This window comes from Anguilla rostrata, chromosome 2 (assembly GCF_018555375.3).
Source record: "Anguilla rostrata isolate EN2019 chromosome 2, ASM1855537v3, whole genome shotgun sequence".
NCBI classification, from domain to species: Eukaryota; Metazoa; Chordata; class Actinopteri; order Anguilliformes; family Anguillidae; genus Anguilla; species Anguilla rostrata.
This window is the reverse complement of record NC_057934.1, coordinates 26,845,785-26,869,236: the sequence shown is the minus strand read 5'-3', so window position 1 is coordinate 26,869,236 and position 23,452 is coordinate 26,845,785. Positions and strand designations below refer to the sequence as shown.

General features: G+C 39.9%; 1 protein-coding gene across 1 annotated transcript in view; it reads left to right on the top strand.

Annotated features, from left to right (window-relative positions):
- cwc25 (CWC25 spliceosome associated protein homolog) overlaps positions 1-17,497 on the top strand; it is a 42,135-nt gene extending 24,638 nt beyond the window's left edge. The window contains exons 5-9 of the mRNA XM_064324496.1: positions 6,431-6,576; positions 6,772-6,844; positions 10,990-11,198; positions 11,442-11,603; positions 16,896-17,497. Coding sequence (XP_064180566.1) covers positions 6,431-6,576; positions 6,772-6,844; positions 10,990-11,198; positions 11,442-11,603; positions 16,896-17,007 — 702 coding nt within the window. The 3' untranslated portion in view covers positions 17,008-17,497. The remainder of the gene's footprint in view (positions 1-6,430; positions 6,577-6,771; positions 6,845-10,989; positions 11,199-11,441; positions 11,604-16,895) is intronic.
- The last annotated feature ends 5,955 nt before the right edge of the window (positions 17,498-23,452 follow it).

Sequence of the window (23,452 nt, the reverse complement as noted above, 5' to 3'; positions counted from 1 at the left end):
TCAGTCTTGCATGTTTTTCTGTACTCAGTATTTTCTGTACAGTATGCAATCTTTTGTTGCATGGGGATGGGGTGACGTTTTAAATGTTACTATTTATTATCCCTCCAAGGGACGCTTTACGTTCACCTAGTACACATCGGCACACAGTAAATATGTATGAGTATTTTCTATGCCCTAAGTGACAAGTATAGCCCATACCTCACATTATCACTAACACTGCCCAGGCTGTGCTAACAATGCCCCTATACAAACAGCTATTCAGGCTTATTAGTTAGCCCACAGTAAATATTTGCTGAGTATTATTAGGAAAGGCTAACAGTTGTTTCTTACAACCAGTGTGAATATAACAATATCAAAAATATAACACAATAGACCCACTCCCCAGATAAGTTCCTTAAGCGATGCTGATAAATTGGCAAAATTAGTAATGTCTGAGGTGAGGGTGGGGTTGGGGGTGGACAGGGGGGGAGGACCTATACGCTCCCCAGGGAGAAAAGTTTGTAAGTTTTAACAATTAAATCCATCAATCTGGTGCACTTTGAAAGAAAAAGTAAGAGGCTAGATCTGTGAAAAATTTGAGCTTTTGTAAACAGTCCAATCATAAACTCATGGAGTTGTATCACCTTTTAAGACGCTTGAACCAATACTTGAGCCATCAAAGAAATTAATCAAAAGCAGTCACTTGTTGTACAGTTTATTTAAAGCGTTTGGAATGGCACTCTAAAGTTGCAGTAAAAAATTTGACACTGCATGCTACGTCAGATTTTGAGAATCTCACTCAACTAAAATCATAAAAAACATTTCTGCAGATAGCTTCAGATAGCTAAAATGTCAAACAACAAGTTTCAATGGGAGATTATTTAGAAGCAAGATATTAAAACTACATGAACATCTGTTGTCAACATTCATCTAAAAACAGTACTTGAACTTGATTAATATTCAACTTTGAATACATTTTAATGATCAACATAATATTTTGTATGTCACAGTTGGGATGCAGCTTTTCCAACTTGATGTTAGAAATGACGTTGCCGAGTAGTACAGTTTACAGTAAGCACATGGATAACGTTAGTTGTTTTAAATTTACAGAACATTGTAACCCCTGTTTCGTTCATAATGGTGTAAATGTAGTGAGAGCTACCTCAGAAAACAGGCTAATGTGTCAAACTTGGCCAGCCGCTAATTATTCATAGAGCAGTGCAAGTATCCACAGTATCACTCACTCGTAATCAACATAATGTTATACTTCAGAGTCGGATACAGATGATTTTGCTAACTTCATACTGAAGATAATGTTTTAAACCATTGTAACCACATTCACATCAATGTAGCTAGCATTGGGTGTCTGTGGCGACATTCCCGGGAAAAAATCACAAGCGGCGCATAGTTAGTGACGCGTTTTCCATCACCCATCAGTGGTTGGTCCGCCAGAGAGGGTAGACGGAGCTAACGCAACAGGCTCGCTCTTCAACTCACTTGTGTGTGAGCTGCGTACTGTTTTTTCCAGTGTCTGCTAGCGTTACAATAACAGAGAAAGGGGGGTTATGGAACCCTAAAAGGTTTATGTGTAACATGAGGGGTCATATTATTTGTTGATGTAGATTTCGTATTACATTTGATGACGATGTAATGTTACTAAATTACATAGCCTAGCTATTTGCACAGCTAACGCTAGCTACCAGACCATGTCAAGAAAGGCAACATTAGTTTAGACGAAGTTGCGCACAGTAGCCATCTCTCATATCAGGTAACGTTACGTTGCGCTAGCTAGCTAATGTAATTAACACAATCTAATGTCAGCTAACAATTAGAAAAAACTCTACCTACTGGTACCGAAAACGTCTCTCGAATGCAATGCTACCTTGTTGCAATGTAGCTAACTAAAGGTCAGTTCAGAACAATGATTCCCAACGAGACTGGATGCAACTTGCAAAATTCCAAGACGTCTGATTGTAAACGTTCTAACTGCACTTGGCGATTTGACAAGGTGGGTCTTTTGAAACCCCAGGCAAAGGCTTCTGACGCTCTGCAAATAACCAGTTCACACCACTGCAATTTTCTCTGCAACATTCTAAAACCGTTTCGTATCGTTGTGAATCATTGACCTGAACGTAGGCCTTAACGTTACCGTTATTTACATTGCCATCAAGTTCATCAATATATTATAATGATCGGAATAAAGCCGTCTTTACACAGAGCATTAACCCCGGGGTATAGGTGGAGCAGAGCCGGTCTGATTTCAGTGTAAAGATGTCAAGCCGGAGAAATAAATACGGCAGTATGGATTCGCGTTATTATTTTATTACGCTTCCTCATATGTTCCTTCAGCCTTGATGCCCTTTTTTTGATGAAATCTCCTTTGTTTTTGTTTTATTCTTCTTGTTCTGATTGCTAATTTAACACCCAGCTCAGCTTTATTCTCGAACAGTTTAGCTAGCAAAACCAGAAACACCAGGGGTATGTAAGGGATTCAAAAAATATCACACAACAATCATTCACGAGAACGACAGTGTTTATTGTGCACGAGATACATAATTGCACGAGCCACAGCGAATCCCCCGGATTCTTCTCTGTAGTGTAAAGATGTTCATACCGGACAAAAGGTGGATAAAGAACGTCTGTGGAAATTGATCATCACTAATTCTACCCCAGGTCTGCTACAGCATTTTAACCCGGCTCGGCAGTGTAAAGAAAGCTTAAGTTAGCCTAATGTTAGACAATGAATGAGTGTGTACATAACGCCACTTTTATAACAACCATTTTTTATTCAGTAAATAGTAAGTGTTATAGTTGGCCCAGGTGCCAACTGACTTGACGTCACACAGGCAACACTGGTTGGATCTGGTTGGATCTCTGGGAAGTGAGGTCCAAAAACACACCTGCAATTACTGCTTTTTGCCATTGGTAACGCCAAAGAGAACGAAACGGAAATCTTCGAGATTGTAACTTTAACAAAGAAAATGTACTGTATGTGAAATGTATTTGAATACAAATGGATGGTAAATCTGCATACTCATAAAAGTGTATGACAGCAAAAACAAGGCAACAAGCCAAAATCAAGACATGGTTTGAAGAAATTCAGAACAAACTTGACAACGTTCTTGAACATCATACAGCCACCAACACTTTACTAACGAATTTGGTAACCAGAGTAGATTTGATGGATAAAATATGGAAATTTTCTTAAGTGAACTCCATGATCAGAATGTTGAAGTGGACGCACATTATATCCACACTCCTGAAGTGGAGAAGAATTTGACACAAGTTGTATTCTCATTCATAGCCATTCAACGACAGTAATTACTGTTTACATTATATGACTAAATGTGTCTGGATACCGCTTGGTCTGGGGCTGTTTTTCATGATTCAGGATAGGCTCCTTAGTTCCAGTGAAGGCAAATCTTAATGCAGTTACATTCTAGATGATTGTGGCAACAGTTTGGGGAAGGCCCTTTCCTGTTTCAGCATGACAATGCCCCCGGGTACACAGCGAGGTCAATATAGAAATGGTTTTGTTGAGAGAGGTGTGGAAGCATTTGACTGGCCTTCACAGAGCCATGACCTCAACCCCATCCAACACCTTTGGGATCATTGGAAAGCCCATTCAGTGCCTGTCCTCACTAATGCTCTTTTGGCTGATTGGAAGCAAATCCCCACAGCAATGCTCCAACATCTCGTATCAAGCCTTCCCAGAAGAGTAGAGGTTGTTATAGCAGCGGGGGATGTGAACGACACACATTTCTGACCGTCGTCTCTGAAACTGCCTAACCATTTTTTACTGTCTGATGTGGCACACAGTGTTAAGTATGGGTCGATCAGCTGGACCTAAAACTTTAAAACAATGACCGGCTCGTTTTCCCTGTACCAGTCAAAATGACCAGTTGACGAGTCAAATTACTCAAATGCATTTACTTATAATCCATGATACATTAACAATTTGTTATATTGAAATAGGTTTTTTGACAAAATAATTTGATAACTGCTGTTAAATTTTTGGGAGATGTTTTTGGGAGCGGTGTTATAACATACTGTAGGAACGGTTAGAATTACCATTGAATGCGGGGGAGTGCTGTCCTCCATTGATTCCTCAAAAGGAAACGTTATTATGTGAACAAAGCAGCTACACTAATGTTCAATGCCATATAGGCAGCTTGGAGTTGAAGGGGGGGTTACATAGAAAATGTTACTATCTTTACTTTGAAACGCTGGAGTTCAGCATCTCAACTTCCGCAAGCCATCGGTCCAGAACATATTCTGAGGTTTAATTAAGGAGCCAAAGGTAATTGGACAATTTGCTGCTCAGCTGTTCCATGGCCAGGTGTGTGTTATTCCCTCATTATTTCATTCACAAGTAAGCAGATAAAAGGTCTAGAATTGAATAGAATAGAATTTCAAGTGTGGCATTTGCATTTGGAATCTGTTGCTGTTAACTCTCAATATGAAGTCCAAAGAGCTGTCACTTTCGGTGAAGCAAGCCATCATCAGGCTGAAAGAAAACAAAGCCCATCAGAGAGATAGCAAAAACATTAGGTGTGGCCAAATCAACTGTTTGATACATTCTTAAAAAGACAGAACGCGCTGGTGAGCTCAGGAACACCAAAAGGCCCGGAAGACCATGGAAAACAACTGTGGTGGATGACAGAAGAATACTTTCCCTGGTGAAGAAAAACCATTTCACAACAGTTGGCCAGATCAAGAACACCCTCCAGGAGGTAGGCGTATCTGTGTCAAAGTCAACAATCAAGAGAAGACTTCATCAGAGTAAATACAGAGGGTTTGCCACAAGATGTAAACCACTGGTAAGCCTCAAAAACAGGAAGACCAGATTAGAGTTTGCCAAAAAAACATCTAAAAAAGCCTGCATAGTTCTGGAACAACATCCTATGGACAGATGAGACAAAGGTCAACTTGTACCAGAATGATGGGAAGAGAAGAGTATGGAGAAGGGAAGGAACTGCTCATTATCCAAAGCATACCACCTCATCTGTGAAGCATGGTGGAGGTAGTGTTATGGCGTTGGCATGTATGGCTGCCACTGGAACTGGTTCCCTTGTATTTATTGATGATGTGACTGCTGACAAAAGCAGCAGGATGAATTCTGAAGTGTATAGGGCTATATTATCTGCTCAGATTCAGCCAAATCCTTCAAAACTTGGACGGTGCTTCACAGTGAAGATGGGTAATGACCCGAAGCATACTGCGAAAGCAACCCAAGACTTTTTTAAGGCAAAGAAGTGGAATATTCTGCAATGGCCAAGTCAATCACCTGACCTGAATCCAATTAAGCATGCATTTCACTTGCTGAAGGCAAAACTGAAGGCAAAACTCCCCAAAAACAGAGGCCTGGCAGAGCATCACCAGGTAAGAAACCCAGCGTCTGGTGATGTCTATGGGTTCAAGACTTCAGGCAGTCATTGACTGCAAAGGATTTGCAACCAAGTATTAAAAATGAAATGACAATTTAATTTATGATTGTTAGTTTGTCCAATTACTTTTGAGCCCCTAAAATTAGGGAGGTGGCTATGTATAAAAATGGTGGTAATTCCTACATTGATCATACAATATTTCTGACAAAACCCTTAAATTAAAGCTGAAAGTCTACACTTAAATCACATCTTGATTGTTTCATTTCAAATCCATTGTGGTGGCGTACTAAGCCAAAATGATGAAAATTGTGTCACTGTCCAAATACTTGTGGACCTGACTGTACGTTTCAGGACACCAAGATATTTTAGGCCACTCTACTGACAAAAGCCTGTAATTCCCACTTGAAAATGATGCAATAGTGAGTGTCTTCAGTATAAACAGTAGATTTTTAGTGAAATACATGATTATGTTGTGATTTACAGCAATGCATAATTTAGTCAGTTTTGATAGTTTTGGAGACACTGGGTACACTGCTTACTTTTTTGCTTCTTGCTTCTCTAGTAGTTTTACATATCAAACCTTATATTTTACTCACTTGTGGTCAAGGAGTTTTTGATCCAGGTCATGTATAGTTTAACCTGTTTTATATATGGGATCTCTCAGTATTTCGTTGCAAACTAAAAATGAGCAAATTCATTTTAGATTTTTCGCCTAGACAATTGCATTTGTGGAACTTTATTTCTTCAAAAGTATTGTAAATGGTACAAATGTCTTGCGCCATTTAAGCCATTTTTCAAGTCTTTGTGATCTTCACATCTGGAGTTATTAAGCTTTAAATAGGGTACCCCTACATGGGTAAGGATTGGCCGGAATTGGCATATACATGAAGGGATTAAGGAAGAGCCATGAATTTTGATAATGCTTACATTTCAAAGACAGCAACATTTAAAAACTGTAAATTAATTATGTGCTAAGTGTGTGTAAGTGAAAGTTGGTTTTGCCCGAACACAAATTTGGCTTCCACTTCCATCGAGGTATGTTAGTAGTTCTTTCCTTCTCACAGCTGCAGCGCAGTCTTGAGAAGAAAGAAAAGAGGAGGAAGAAAGACAAAAAGGAAATAAAGCAGAAGAAAGAGAAAAGGAAGGAGAAGAAGCACAAGCAATATGACACAAGAGAGAAGAGTTCCAGCTCTGAAGTGGAGAATCCCAGGTACTCACAGTATATTAAATTGTTATTTCATTTATTTATTGTAAAATGTTATCAAACACCCATATCCCCCATTGAAAGGGTGAAAGTTAAAAGTGTCAGAGAAATAAGTGCTGCTGTGTAATTGTATTAAATGTCTGTTTTCGTAGAAATAAATGTCATTTGTCGTTTAACATATTTTTTCATGTGATAATAAAGGTCTCATCGCATGGACGGTGTCCCAACTAAGTTGAATTCTCAATCGAATGATACATCTGGTTACGGGCTGCAGGTGAGTATTGTCCATACCACCTGTTCACTGTTTTATTGTGGTTGTAACAGCAGGTAAAAATTCAGTGGCAATGCACAGGCCTGAATTTGTTCCAAAATCCTTCACACTAACATGCATGATACGCAATGTTTACTTTTGTTTGTGTATCATAAAGATATTAATATCACAAAGATATTGAAAATACACTATTTTTAAATTTTGGTTCACTATTTCAGCCTGTAACTCTGAGGTTCTACAGTATATGAAACTGTAATGTCAAAATAAAATAATTATTTTAGCCCCTGCTGCTAAATGGACAGTAATTACCAACCTTGCCAGCCCCTTTGGTAGATGCACCTTTTTAAACAAAAATTGAGTTTGGACCCTTTTCATTTAAGAAGCTTTAGTTTCATTTAACATTCAGAACTCGGTGACATTGGACTGAAAAGAATATCCTTTGAAGTCCAGTATGCAGTACTGCCTATTTTTCAGTTGTAGCAATGTTACACATGGATTTTTGCAAACTCATTGCACTTATACTTCAGTGATTGGCTCCCTAATAATTTCACAATGATATTTTCTTTAATTAACCTCTTAGCGCACAGCCCCTAGTGGTCAGCACGCCGGCGTGCCGAGATTACTAAACTCAAACATTCGGTGCTACTGCAACCAAAGTGTGAGTTAAAAACAGAAACGCGTTGTTTTAGTTTCATTAGTAGACGATACACGACAACTATGCCGAAAACGGAGTTTCGCAGCCCCACCATTGTCGCTCTGGTCGTTCATTTAACATGCACCCCCTCCCTGCAGTCTCATCTAAAAAACACCCCCCACCCTTGACATAATGGACAATATTGTCTATCTTGGCATTCATAAAAATATTCTTTCACCACTGAAAAATCATGTTCCGTCATAGCAACAAGATAAACCCGACAATAGCCCTAAGATATGCCTATACAGCAGTGAAAACGCTGCTCACTGAATAACGAAATAAACGAGAAAATGTTTTTAAAAATGATACCATGTCATTCTACAGTCAATATCTGGGACTAAATATTGAATAAATATAAAACCTTACTGTTGGTTTTACGTGTAGAGATGTCCCTTTTGAGACTGTGTGGTCAGTCTGGCTTGATTGACAATTCATTTATTCAGTAGGCGAGAGTATAAGCTTTCTAACGATGTATAACATGTCTAATTCTGCTTTTGGAATAGCGTTTTATAGGTCAGCGTAACAGAAAATATTCTTAGCATCGCATTCACTTACGCATTCACTCTGTTAGCAGACAAATACGCTGCACCTAACGAAACGTGGTCAAGGATATTTCGTAATTTCTTGGAAAGTACTATTATTATTGAGAACTTCTGAACATAGCTGAGCCGTATGTTTGTTTAGTTTAGTTTAGTTTACAGGAATTTAGCAGACGCTCTTATCCAGAGCGACTTACATTGTATTCAGTTATACAGCTGAATATACTGGAGCAATGCAAGTTAAGTACCTTGCTCAAGCGTACAACAGCAGTGTCCTACCCGGGAATCGAACCTGCGACCTTCAGGTTACAAGACCAGCTCCTTAACCATTATGCTACACTGCCGCCTACCTAGACCTGATAGACCTAGCTGGCATTGTTTTCTGGAGCAAAACAGAAGCGAATAGAACACTATCATTGATACTGTCTCTGTCTCCATCTACATAGAGGAGATTTCATCATTACTATGTAAGTATTACCGCTCAAAATATTTCGGTTATATACGTTATTTTTGAAATTGAGTATCTTTAAATAGGTTAGTGGTGTTATATAATGTAAATATTTCACACTGTAATGTAAGCGTTAGATGGAAGTGTAATAGTTTTTGTGAAGCATGCAACAGTGATGACATCAGAGTTGGAACATTGCCAAAACGTGGTGGACGGTTGAAAATTGTTTTCATGTTGTCTCATCCCCATACAAGAAAACATACGAGAGTACAGAGTATAGAAATGAGTTAATTATTACACATTTAGGTACTGTACCGCATTGTGTGACAATATTTTTGCATTATTTTTTAAATCTGATAGCAATGTTTCATCTTAAACCTTCATAAAGGGCTCATTTATATGCTTTATAATGGACAAAAAGCATTTTATTCAATTTTGGAGAGATTTTGGATATGTTTCTGGACACCTAGCTATTTTAGACCACTGTACTGACTGAAATTGTAATTCCCATGTAATTCCCAATTCCCACTCCCATTTGAAAATTCTGCAACAGTGATTTTCTTGAGTCAAAACAATTGATTTGTAGTGAAATACGTGAATATGTTGTGATTTACAACAATGCATAATTAAGACATTTTGGATAGATTTGGAGACGCTGGGTACACTGCTTAGTTTTTGCTTTATACATCTATAGTAGTTCTACATATCCACCCTTCGATTTTATGAAGTTTTTGATCTAGCACATGTATAGTTTAACCTCCTGTATATATGCAATCTCTCAGTATTTCATTGCAAACTTAAAAAGTGCAAATTTATTTTTGATTTTTTGTCAAAACAATTGCATTTGTGGCACTTTATTTCTTCCAAAATTATGAATATTAACTAATCTGCATTAGTATTGTAAATTGTACAAATGTCTTGCTTCATTTAAGCCATTTTTCAAGTCTCTGTGGTGTTCACATCTGGAGTTATAATTCTTTAAATAGGGTACCACCTAAATGGGCAAGGATTGGCAAGATTTGGCTTGTGCGCTACAGTGAAGTTTTAAGATGGAACATTGCTATCAGGTAAAATAATAATGCAAAAATTTGTCACACCATGCGGTACAGTACCTAAATGTGTGATTAACTCTTGTATGTATTTCTATACATTGTACTCTCATATGTTTTCTTGTATGGGGATGGAACGACGACATGAAAACAATTTTCAACCATCCACCACGTTTTGACAATGCTCCAACTCTCACGTCATCACTGTTGCATGCTTCACAAAAACTATTACACTACTAACTAACACTTACATTACAGTGTGGAATATCCACATTATATAATACCACTAACCTATTTAAAGACACTCAATTTCAAAAATAACGTATATAACCGAAGTATTTTGAGCAGTAATACTTACATAGCAATGATGAAATCTTATCTGTTTTCAGTAGATGGAGACAGAGACAGGAGATCAATGATCTAGTTCTATCCGCTCCTGTCTTACACCAGAAAACTATGTCAGCTAGGTCTATCAGCAAACATGTGGTTAAGCTATGCTCAGAAGTCCTCAATAATAATAGTATTTTCCAGGAAATTTTGTTGACAAGATTTCATTAGCAGCGCCTTTGTTTTACTGCTACCATGAGAATGCGTAATTGAATGCGATGATAAGAAAATTTCCGGTTACGCTGACCTATAAAACGCTATTCCAAATGCAAAATTAGACATGTTATACATCGTTAGAAAGCTTATACTCTCACCTACTGAGTAAATGAATTGTCAATCAAGCCCGACTGTACTAAAAAGGGCGGCAACGCTGTAAACAACACGTGTGGTATTACGCACAGCTATTTTGGATGGTACCCTGGCATCACACATGCGCGTATATTTCTAAAACGGATTGTCCAAGACAATATATGACCACTCAGTCTCAAAAGGGACATCTCTATGCGTAAAACCAATGGTAAGGTTGTATATTTATTCAATATTTAGTCCCAGATATTGACTGTAGAATGACATGGTATCATTTTTTAAAACTTTTTCTAGTTTATTTCGTTATTCAGTGAGCTGTATAGGCATATCTTAGGGCTATTGTCGGGTTTATCTTGTTGCTATGACGGAATACGATTTTTGAGTGGTGAAAGAATATTTTTATGAATGCCAAGATAGACAATATTGTCCATTATGTCAAGGGATTTTTAGATGAGACTACAGTGTGGGGGTGCCTGTTAAATGAACGACCAGAGCGACAGTGGTGGCACTGCGAAACTCCATATTCGCTATAGTTGTTGTGTATCGTCTACTAAACTAAAACAATGCGTTTCTGTTTTTAACTCACACTTTGGTTGCAGTAGCACCAAATGTCTGAGTTTAGTAATCTTGGCATGCCGACCACTAGGGGCTTTGCGCTAAGAGGTTAAATCATTTTTGGAGAGGTTTGTTGCTAATTACAGTTTTTTTTTTTGGCTTCCTGTCAGCTCCCAGGCCGTGGGCAATGTCATCAAGTAGGTGTTCCCATCCACCAGGGGAGCAATTACCAGGAAAAATCAAGGAGTCACTCACCTCACAAGGATGAGGGCAGGAGCTCTGTCTCTGAGAAGGCTAACAAAAAGATCCAGCATAGGCCACGAAGCCCCTCCTCACACAAGAAGCATTCTCAGAGACATCAAGACATCAAACACACCAAGTATGCTATCATTTAAGCATTATGTAGAATGTCTTGTATATTTTCTTTTGGCACTACAAAACATGAGTGTCTCAGTCAGTTAAGGCATTTACATAAGCTCAGGTTGAACCCTATAGCCTAGTTTAAGTCTGGGCTGTAGGATTAACCAGCAGTAACTCTTGTGGGACACACAAGTTACTGCTGTATCACCAATTACAGTTCACCATTTGTTGTTTGTGAGACATGCCCACTAATACTCCACAGGCATCTGTCACGAGAGGAGCTGGAGAGGAAGCGACAAGAGATGATGGACTTTGCCAAGCAGCGCGATGAGCAGAGGTTGAGCAACGTGCAGAAATACCGGCGTCAGGAGGAACAGAAGAAGGAGCTAGTCTCTAAGTACAACCAGCATGCTGGCTTCATCCAGTGAGTCTTAGCCTTTTGACTACTTTAACATAATTTTTTCATACCTATTCTGCTGCTATAGTCTGTATGTTGTTGCTGTACTACACCAAATTATATCTGTGGCGCCGGAACCAGTTTTGAAGTGGGTGGGCTAGCAAACAGGTAAGCTGCAATGATGTCATGATTTACAACAAGGTGCCACACTTTGGTGCAGATAAAAGTTAGTTGACCTTCAAAGGCTCACCCTTATTGTTATTTTTGTGAGATCAAATCCACATTTGCTTGGCACTGAGATACAATCAAACTTGAGTGACCTGCCTTATACTTTGTTCATATATACAGTAATGCTGCCAGTAACCCAGTGGCAAACCTACAGCATAGACTACACACATGCTGCAAAGACTTTTGCTAAGTAATCCCCACAGACATGGACATGAACATTGAGCAAAAAAACCCAACATCTAAAATGCCAAATTCTGCTGAACATTTACGTTTGTGGTGATGTGAAGCCTAGTCTACTGTCAGATAACTATTGAATTGTGTTGAGTTTAGCAAACTAACTGCCTGCCCACCCGAATGAATATTTTAAAAGAACAGCTGTGAAATTATCATTTCAAGTTCAAGTTTGTTTATTTTTCATTTCCACATACGTGGTATACGGGAACGAAATGTCATTCCTCACGGTCCAAGGTGCTAACACAAAGATACAACATAGTCACGAAACATAAAAACAGAATAAAAGCAGAATAAAAACAGTGATACATATAAATAGTGCAGTATAAGTGTAATTATAAAAACTGTAAGAATATAAGTAATATAAATAATGCCTAACCAGTGGCCTCAGTGGTAATTATACATAGTATACAAATAGTATATAGTATAATATACCTCCATGCACTCTGCTCCTGCCGAATGGCTGAAGCTAAGCAGGTGTGGGCTTAGTTAGTACTTGGATGGGAGACCACCAGGGAATACTGAGTTGCTGCTGGAAGTGGTGTTGGTGGGCCAGCAGGGAGAAATCTTCCCTCTGGTCAAATAAACCCCAATGCTCCAGTGCAGTGATGGGGACACTGTGCTGTAGGAGATGCCGTCTTTCGGATGAAACGTTAAACCGAGGTCCTGACTCACTGTGGTCATTAAAGGTCCCATGACACTTATCGCTAGTGTAGGGGGTTCCCCGGTGTCCTGGCTAAATCCGAGATCTGGCTCTCGCAAACTTGCCACCAAAACCCATCCCCAGATTTAATTGGCTAAATAAATGTTCTCTCCCTCTCCACCTTCGCTAATGTGTGGTGAGCTTTCTGGCGCAAAATGGCTGTTGTGCATCACCCAGGTGGGTGCTACACATTGGTGGTGGGTGAGGTGAGTTCCCCTTCACTGTAAAGCACTCCACAGTGCTTTTGTAGAAGGTGGTAAGGATGGGCGGTGGTAGACTGGCTCTCTTCAATCTCCGCAGAAAGGGGAGGCGTTGCTGTGCCTTCTTGACTACAGAGTTTGTGTTGAGGGACCAGGTGAGGTTGTCCGAGATATTCACACCGAGAAACTTGGTGCTCCTGACCCTCTCCACTGTGGAGCCACTGATGAACAGTGGAGAGTGATCAGCCGGCGTCCTCCTGAAGTCAACAACCATATCTTTTGTTTTTTTTTACATTGAGAGATAGGTTGTGGCATTGCACCAACTCATCAGTTTCTCCACTTCCTCTCTGTATGGTGTTTCATCATTGTTGCTGATGAGGCCCACCACTGTCATGTTATCAGCAAACTTGATGATGTGATTGGATTCGGACTTAGCAGAACAGTCGTGGGTGAGCAGCGTGAACAGCAGTGGGCTCAGCACGCAGCCTTGGGGGGCGCCCGTGCTTAGCATGATGGTGCCTGATGTTCTGCTGCCGATGCGTACTGTCTGCAGTCTCTCTGTCAGGAAGTCCAGAATCCAGTTACAGAGGGAGGCGTCAAGGCCCAGCAGGGAAAGTTTTCCTGCCAGCTTCTGGGGGATGATTGTATTGAATGCTGAACTGAAGTCAATGAACAGCATTCTAACATAAGTGCCCTTGATGGTGAGATAGAGCTGAGTGCAGGGTGTAGGAAATGTCGTCATCGGTGGACGGTATGCAAACTGGAGAGGGTCCAGTGAGGTGGGGAGGGCGGATTTGATGTGTCTCATGACTAGCCACTCAAAGCACTTCATCTTGATGGGAGTCAGTGCCACAGAGCGGTAGTCATTTAAACGTGTCACAGTCAACTTCTTTGATACTGGGATGATGGTGGTCTTTTTGAAGACTGCGGGGATGACAGCCTGGCTCAGGAAGATGTTGAAGATGTCCGTGAGGATGTCTACCAGCTGGTTAGCACAGTCCCTGAGCATGCACCCAGGTATGTTGTCTGGGCCTGCAGCTTTGCGTAGGTTGACTCTGGATAGAGTCCTCCTCACGTCAGCTGAGGCCAGACAGAGTACCTCCTCTTCAGGGGGAGGAGGGGTCTTACACGCTGGCGTGTAATTTAGAGCCCTGGTATCACAGAAGTGGTTTTGAATCTTCTGTGCATACTGGCGTTTTGCTTTTCTGATGGCGTGGGAAAGCTCAGCCCTCGATGACCTGAGAGCCACTCCAACCCCTGATCTGAAGGCGGCGTCTCGTGCTCTCAGCAGGGCACGGACCTCAGCCGTCAGACACGGCTTCTGGTTGGCGCGTGTGGTGATAAGCTTCACAACAGTGACGTCCTCAATGCACTTCTCTATGTATCCAGTCACAGAGTCTGTGTACTCCTCTACACACGTGTGCTGGCCATAGGTAGCTGCCTCCCTGAACATTTTCCAGTCTGTACTCTCAAAACAGTCCTGCAGGGCTGAAGTGGCTCCTTCCAGCCAGATTCTGATGGTCCTGTGTGCCGGCTTGGAGCGTATCAGCAGTGGTCTGTATGCCGGGAGTAGCATAACAGATGGGTAGTCTGAGTAGCCAAGGTGGGGGCGGGGAATGGCCTTGCGGATGTTGGTGTATACTAAGTCCAGCATACTATCCCCCCTTGTGGCAAAGTTCACGTGTTGGTAGAACTTGGGTACTACAGTCTTTAGGTTAGCATGGTTGAAGTCCCCGGCTACAATGAAAAAACCATCGGGGGTGGGCCGTTTGTTGCTCACTGGTGGCGCCGTATAGCTCGCACAGCACCTCGCTAGCATTAGCGCTGGGGGGAATGTACACCGCCACCACGGTAATCTAGGATTTAGGCTTTTATTAGGATCCCCATTAGCTGATGCAGAACATCAGTAATGGCTGTGAATTCCCTCGGCAAATAAAACGGCCTGCACTTCACCACTAAAAACTCTAGCTGCGATGAACAGTGGGTTGCGACTACCATAGCATTGTTACCCCTGTAGCTGGAGGGCTGTGTCAGGGATGTTGTCGTGTAGCCACATTTCCGTAAAAATAAGCACGCAGAAATCCCTCGTTTCAGACTGGGTGGTTAGTTAGAGTCTTAGGTAGTCCAGTTTGTTGTCCAGAGAGCAAACGTTGGCTAATAGGACTGATGGTAGCACTGGTCGGCTAGGGTTCGCTTTTAGCCTAGAGCGGACTCCCGACTGCTTACCTCGCTTCCGCCTTCTCTTGCACCGCTTGCGGTGCCTCCTCTCCTGGGTGGCTGTGTCAGGCAGCACCATGGTGGTGGGGCCTGATCTGCGTAGTAGCCTGTGGCTACACAGCTCCTCCGTCAGTGCTGTCTGTAGTAGTGGTTTATATATTTTTCCGGTGGTTTCGTTGCTGTTGGATGAACCCATGTCCAGAAGGGTCTTACTATCGTAGGTTAGACAGGTAGGACAGACGTTACAACAAACATTAATACAACTAGCACCGTTAGCGGGAGCCGGAGGGGCCGCTACGTCTGGTGAATTCTAAAGGGAAAATAGCACACATTGCTGCTCAGTAAAGCTGCGTGTTTGTCATGGAAAATATTAGCTTAAGTCCTGGAGCAGTTGTCTAAAATCAGGGAAAACAGAAAAAAGCAAAAGAAATCAAGGAATCTTTTGAAACATTAATTTATTAAATTAATTAATAGATCTCATGTGCAGATGCATAATTTTGTCCATCACGGAAAGAAAGAGTATGCTTTTTTGCCTTTAACAGAACGTTGTCAGAAATGGAGCATACTGAAATTAGATTACTAAAATAAAACTTGGTCATGGGTGTCTGTTTTTATTTCTTTAAAATTTGTTTTTGGTACAGTCTGTTATAGGGGAGTCATCATAAATGGAACCCTTGATAAATAAATATCACACCGTCAATGACTTAATGTACAATGCAGTGGGCATACCACTTCAGTGTGGTGCATGTGCAATTCAGTCCTCTACCACCTGCCAAAGGAGTGGAACAGTGTGATAATCTTAGCATGAAATGTTTACAAAAACAGTCAAAATCTTTTCCGGAAGTAATTTTTGGGAATAAGACTTTATTTTTATTTATTATAAAATCAAATTAAACATCATTCTAAAAAAGTTATCTGTCCTTGAAAAGTTAATATGTTTTCGGAGTGTATTCTAGCGGGAATTGGATGCTATGTGACCAAGAAAGCTTGGCGCCTCAGTCTGTATTAATGTATCTTTAAACGTACATTTGTTATGTTTACATTTATTCTGTTTAAATGTTTACAGTTATGCCACCTCTGAGATGCTATAACAAACAACATGCTTTTTTGCATGCCGTCTATATAAAACGAGAGGGTTAGTACCCAGGGAGGTCATGGAGGGGGCTTGACATTTGGAGATTAGGGATCTAAATGTAGTGTCCTTTTAGGGAGGCCTAAGGCATTTTATTTGTTTAATATTCATTAAAAAATTCAGTTTACTCCTCTACGTGTTTGGCTTTTTAAGTTAGTTCAGTGTTATATGTGTTCAACTAATTTGCTTGCTGCATTTTCATTTACTGTTAAAATTATTACGCACCTCGGTTAGGATCATACAGACAAAGTGGTATGAATGTAACATTGGACTGTGTGTACTTTGGTTTTAATTGTACCCAACTCAATTAAGTTATGAATGTGTTTGACTAGGCTCATGACTATTGACACATGAAAGCTCTTTAAAGTAAAATTTCATAGTGGTAGGCTAAAGATTTTCAGATTAAATGAGCAAAATCCAACAACTGTTAAATTTATGGCAACTGTATGCTACATTATGTGTTTCATTGATCATAGAACACTGAGTCTACGTTATCGGCGCCTATGATGTGTATTGTCAGTTATTTCTGTTTGCTTGACTACTGCTCCTCTTTACTGATGTCATGTTCTAACCTACACTGGCCTAATACCCAGTTCTTCTCTTAACAGTGATGTGAAGCTGCAAGGTGCTTGCTCCACTCTAGAGGAGCGGGTGAAAAGGAACATTCACTCTCTGCAGAGAACTCCTGCTGCCCTTGAGAAAAACTTCATGAATAGATAACTATAAAGTTAGATGGATACATAATAGATGGAGAGAGGGAAGGAGGTGTGTGTGTGTGTGTGTCTATATATACACACACACACACACACACACAACACTGCATCAGTCCTCCACATTAAACAGTTGCGTCGCTCACAAAATACTTTTTCCTTTTTCTTGTGTCTTTGTTCCCTGAGAAAGCAGTGAAGGGACATTCAGGTTCAAAAAAACGGTAGTGATGTATTTCTGTGAAAGCTTTGGAAAATATGATTTATTTGTTTCATATGGGAGTTTAAAGTGCATCTGAGACCATACGACTTGAAATACAACTTTGGACCCCATTGTTCTTACACAGTCATATATTTACTTTGATTTACTGTGTTTAGAAATATGTTGTTAATAAAGTGATATTCAGGTATAATTTCATAGTTTTATGAGTTTTAAAGTTAAAAGTACAATTTATTTCCACTTGTGTATCGACTGTAACATGTTATTAAACCATGAGAAAATAGTTGCTACTCTAAGATTACTTTTTACCATCCTGGTATTGCAACAAAAAAATGTTAATTTCATCTGACATCTGTTTCTGGGTTGTCTAAAGACACTTGGTGAAAGTGACATGAAGATGTTTTTGCCATTTTTTCCCCTGAAAGTTTGAATTGTTCTCACAGGAACTGTTTTTTTTGTCAATTTTTTTTTGCTGCATGGCTGCACTCTCAGATGTTGTGCTGTCATTTCAGGAAGCTGTGATATATCTTTCCATGACAGCAGTATCCTCAGGCTGCATGCATCATAGGAAATGGTTCTAACCAAAGATGATTTCATGTTGTTTTTTCATAAGTGCACACACAACCTCAGGATTAATATTTATTATTGCATTATATAACAAATGTTATATACAAAATGTCCTCACTACCCAGAAGTGATTAACACAGAGGATATAAGCTAACAAAATACAACAATATAGAACAAAAATGAGGGAAAATGACTGTAAATACTGAAAAAATGTTTAAGGTATGCCAGATTTGTTTTAATGTACAAATAACATTTGTACATTAATAAATGAGTTTATTGTGTATGTAGGTCAGCTTCCTTGAATACCACTGGTTTTAATTAACTGGAGACTTAAAGCAAAATATTTTTTGTACAATTGATAAACAACTTGGGAGTACAAATATAGATTGTCAAAAAGGTCTGGAGTTAAGGTCTGGGGCTATTTTTGTGCTTCCAACTTTGGGGAAACAGTTTGGGGAAAGCCCTTTCCTGTTTCACAATAACAATGCTCCCATGCACAAAGCAAGGTCCATAAATTATTTGTAATTACATTCATTTAAATTCAACCTCCACACTGTGAGAAAGGTCAGGTTTTCTTCCTGAAGTTTGCCAGAACTCATCAGCTAGTTTCATAATTACAATTTGGGAAAGAAATATACTGGAGCAATTAACATTTATACACTTACACTACCGGTCAAAAGTTTTAGAACACCTCAGTTTTTCCAGTTTTGATTGAAATTTACACTGTCGTCTCAGTGTACTCGGAAATGAAAGCATAGAACAAATAAACAATTGGAGATAAAAAAGAAATCATGGAATCGTTCTGTTTAAAGTAATAATCTCGAAGATTTTCATTAAAATAAATGTCTGTTAAGTCACTATCTATCGCTGAATTAGGTAACACAATGGTGATTGAGCATATTATATTAATTTATATTATTATTATTATTATAATTTATGATTAAAGAACTGGGTGTCTGTGGCGACATTCCCGGGAAAAAATCACAAGCGGCGCATAGATAGTGACGCGTTTTCCATCACCCATCAGTGGTTGGTCCGCCAGAGAGGGTAGGCGGAGCTAACGCAACAGGCTTACTCTTCAACTCACTTGTGTGTGAGCAGTGTACTGTTTTTTCCGGTGTCTGCTAGCGTTAAAGGTGGGGGAGGGGTTATGGAATCCTAAAGTTTTTGTGTAACATGAGAGGTCATTATTTGTTGATGTAGATTTCGTATTACATTTGATGACAATGTAACGTTACTAAATTACATAGCTATTTGCACAGCTAACGCTAGCTACCGGACCATGTCAATAAAGGCAACATTAGTTTAGACAACGTTGCGCACAGTATCCATCTCTCATATCAGGTAACGTTGCGTTAGCTAGCTAGCTAATGTAATTAACACAATCTATTGTCAGCTAACAATTAGAAAAAACGCTAGTTAACGCTACCGACCGGTACCAACCCCGCAAACCGTCTCTCGGATGCAATACTACCTTGTTGCAGCATTGCAATGTAGCTAACTAAAGGCCAGTTCAGATCAATGATTCACAACGAGACTGAATGCAACTGGCAAAATTCCAAGATGTCTGATTGTAAACATTCTAAAACTGCACTTGGTCTTTTGAGACCCTAGGCAATGGCTTCAGAGGCTCTGCAACTAACCAATTCACACCGCTGCAATTTTCTCTGCAGCATTCTAAAACCGTTTCGTCTCGTTGCGAATCATTGATCTTAACTGGCCTTAAGGTTACCGTTATTTACATTGCCATCAAGTTCATCAATACATAAGCCAGGGTATAGGTGGAGCAGAGCCGGATCTGATTTCTGTGTAAAGATGTCAAGCCGGAGAAAACTAAATAAAAGAATACGGCAGTATAGATTAGCGTTGTTATTATTTTATTACGCTTCCTCATATGTTCCTTCAGCCTTGATGCCCTTTTTTGATGAAATTTTCTTTGTTTTTGTTTTATTCTTCTTATTCTGATTGCTAATTTAACACCAAGCTCAGCTTTATTCTCGAACAGTTTAGCTAGCAAAACCAGAAACAAGGCAACTGTTTCAAAAATATCACAGAACAATCATTCACAATGATGATGCAGGAGATACATAATTGTACGAGCCACAGCGAATCCCCCAAATTCTTCTCTGCAGTGTAAAGATGTTCATACCGAGCAAAAGGTGGATAAAGAACGTTTGTGGAAATTGATCATCACTAATTCTACCCTAGGTCTGCTACAGCATTTTAACCCAACTCGGCAGTGTAAAGACAGCTTAAGTTAGCCTAATGTTAGACAATGAATGACTATGTACGTAACGTTACTTGTATAACAACCATTTTTTATTCACTAAATAATAAGTGTAATAGTTGGCGTGGCCCAGGTGCCAACTGACTGATGTCACACAGGCAACACTGGTTGGATCCGGTTGGATCTATGGGAAGTGTGGTCCAAAAACACACCAGCAATTACCACTTCTCGCCATTGGTACCGCCAAAGAGAACGAAACTGAAATCTTCGAGATTGTAACTTTAACACAATTTATTCAAATTTTTTGACTCAAAGTAGCCACCTTTTGCAGATATAGCAGCTGAACACACTCGTGGCATTCGTTCTGCAATGGAAATCAAATTCGGAAAGATCTTCCCAACACTGTTGCAGAAGTTCCCACAAATGTTTTGCACTTGTAGGTTGTTTTGCTTTCACCCTTCTGTCCAGTTAAACCCAAACCAGCTTGATGGGGTTTAAGTCCGGAGACTGTGCTGGCTATTCCATTATTTGAAGCCTACCGTTTTGTTTTTTTTCATCTAGTTCTGACATAGCCTGGAGGTATGTTCTGGGTCATTATCTTACTGTAGGATGAACCCCAGACCAACTAGGCGTTGACTAGAGGGTATTGCATGGCGCTGCAAAATACTGGTGGTAGCCCATTTTGTTTAGGGTGCCAGTCACTCTGCAAGTCACCAACTCAGGATCCAGCAAAAGAGCCCCAGACCATCACGCTTCCTCCTCCACATTTGACAGGTGTTGTTGTCATAGAATTTTCCACACGTGGGAGAAAGAATACACCAACGAAGTCTTCACCGTGATCACACTTTATTTGACCAAACAGGAGGACGCACACAGAGGTGCTAAGTCTGCTAGAGTGCTCCCCAAACAATAACAGCACAAAACGTTTATAGGCATAACAACATCAGGTATTTCTTGGCACGGCCCCTAGTCCGTCCCTCCTGGACCACTTGAGCTATATTTTTTGCAAAATTTACTGGAATATTCTACCCTATGAGCTTAAGTCTACTTATCTATTGTAGTATACCCTGCACCTGCATGCTACAAGCCTCTTGCAGTTAAATGTGGCTTGAATATGTTCTTTTCTCAAGGCTGTTTTGTTAGCAACACTTCTCAGTCTGCTTCTAATCTCTCTCAGTCCCTCCTATCTGAATTCCTGTCTTTAGCAGATAATTCTGCTTCAGCGAAGGCTCAGAAGAACAACATGTACTGTGGGGTGGGGTGGGGGGGGGAGGAGGAGGAATGTTGTCACAAACAATTGCAAACAGTAATTTTCCACCACAGTGTCACACACTGAGGAACCATCATTTCACCTGCTCAACGGCATGCAAAATCCCTGCGTGATGAAACAAAGATTTCAAACTTTGATTCAGCGGTCCATAAGACCTTCTAGTCTTCAGTAGTCGACTGCCAGTGCTTCATGGCCCAGGCAAGCCTCTTTTTCTTATTTAGCCATTTTAGCAATGGCTTTCGTACTGCCACTCGACTCGTCCAACCTGCAGCTTGAAGTCTTCTCTTCACAGTTGTAACTGAGTTTTGCTTACTTCGACCACTGTTAAGCTGTGCTTGAAGCTGTTGTCCTGTGAGCTGCCTATCACGCAAACTGTTGACTCTCAGAAATTTGTTTTCTGATTCTGTTGTGGCTTTGGGTCTGCTGGGCCTCTTCCTGTCAGAGTTTCCTCCAGTTTCCAAGTGCCTTTCGATAGTGTAGGAAACTGTACTCACTGACACCGTGGCTTGCTTTGCAATTTCTCACTTTAAGGGTTATAATGGCCTGTCTGTCTTTCTTTGTTAATTGCCTTTTTCTCGCCTTTATGATAGCAATATACTACTTCCTGCAGTGCAATACTGTCCAAATAATGCTTTGGAGGGTGCAGTAATACAGCCTGTTCCAACACTGATTTTATACAGCCAGAGGGTTTGTAAGTAATCAACAAAAGTTGGGAAACCTGTAGGAATTGTTTTCATCAACTTTCAAGGCTTAATTTACTTCAATTGCTGCAGAAAAGCTGTATGTTTTTAACCCATTACTTGTTCCATGAAAAAGGCCTTATAACTCTGATATTTACATTATTTTTCAGTATTTGGTAACCTAAACTTTTTTTTGTAAACCTCTGGCAGTTTACCACTTACCTTTGTACCATTGCAGGTTATTCACTGCACTTGAACTGCTTAAATTTCAATAAAACTGGGAAAAAGGAGGTGTTCTAAAACTTTTAACCTGTAGTGTATATCTGTTCACTTATCTAATGAGTTTGGTTAATAGATATTAAATATTTTTGGAAGGGTGTGGTCTTAGTGGTAATATTGTAAAGGCGATCCTACTTTTTTTCTGGATCTATACTTCCCTCCTAAGATATTCTAAATCACTATATTTAAATTAACTTAGACAAAGGCTTCCAAGTAGAAATATATAAGTTCTTATTGTTTAAAAGTTACATTTAAAACAGTTACAAGTGCAGAGGGCTACCAGCTTTAATATCGATTCGTTAAATTGTGGGTACCATGAGCAAAATGGGGTGCATGGTGTACCAAGCTATCCCAGGGGAGTGAGGGACACTTAGTGGTTCTTAAAGCAGTCTAAATAAAAGGAAACCCCAGGAGGGATGACTCAATTGGAGTAGGGCCTGAGCTACCGAAGACTAGGGTCTGGTTACCATAAGAATATGCATTCTACACCATGATTACACACAGGCCACTCATGATTTCCAGACCAATATGCACTGGATATTCTCATGCACACCATTTTTTTTAACACAAGCCCGAGAATGATATATCCAAAATAGAATACCTAGATTTTAACATGATTTATGTTGTCTGTGGATTTCCAGAATGAAAAAGGTAAGGGGACATCATTTTTATCCAGTTTTGCATACATTTGTTACGAAATAAAGAACTGCTGTTGCAATATAAATGAGATCATGAAATATTTTATAGGGATGGAATCATGAGTTTTAACACTTTCAAAAGGTTGATTGAAAATTTTGCTATAAATGAAAAAAAACTGCTAGTATAACAGGCAGAGATGGGCAAAGATACGTCAAAATGTATCTTGTTACAAAATACCCCTCAACTAAATGTATAAAAATAAAATACAAAATACTGGAGCCAGCAAATGTATCGAGATAAAATGTATTTTGTATTTTCAAAATACATGAAAATACATTTGTAACATTGGGAATTGTGAATTTGTTAAAAATGGCCGAACATTCAGATTTTTATAATGTACACAAGGCTCTGGTGAGAGTTTGAGCCATACAGGAAGTAGAATGCTACTGTTTATGCATATGCCTGTACTGTGTATGTACATATTTTACCCAGGCATAAACACACTTGCACACATATCAACGCGTGCACACGAGAACACTCACACCATTTTCACACAGTTTATCCCCAAAATGCCAG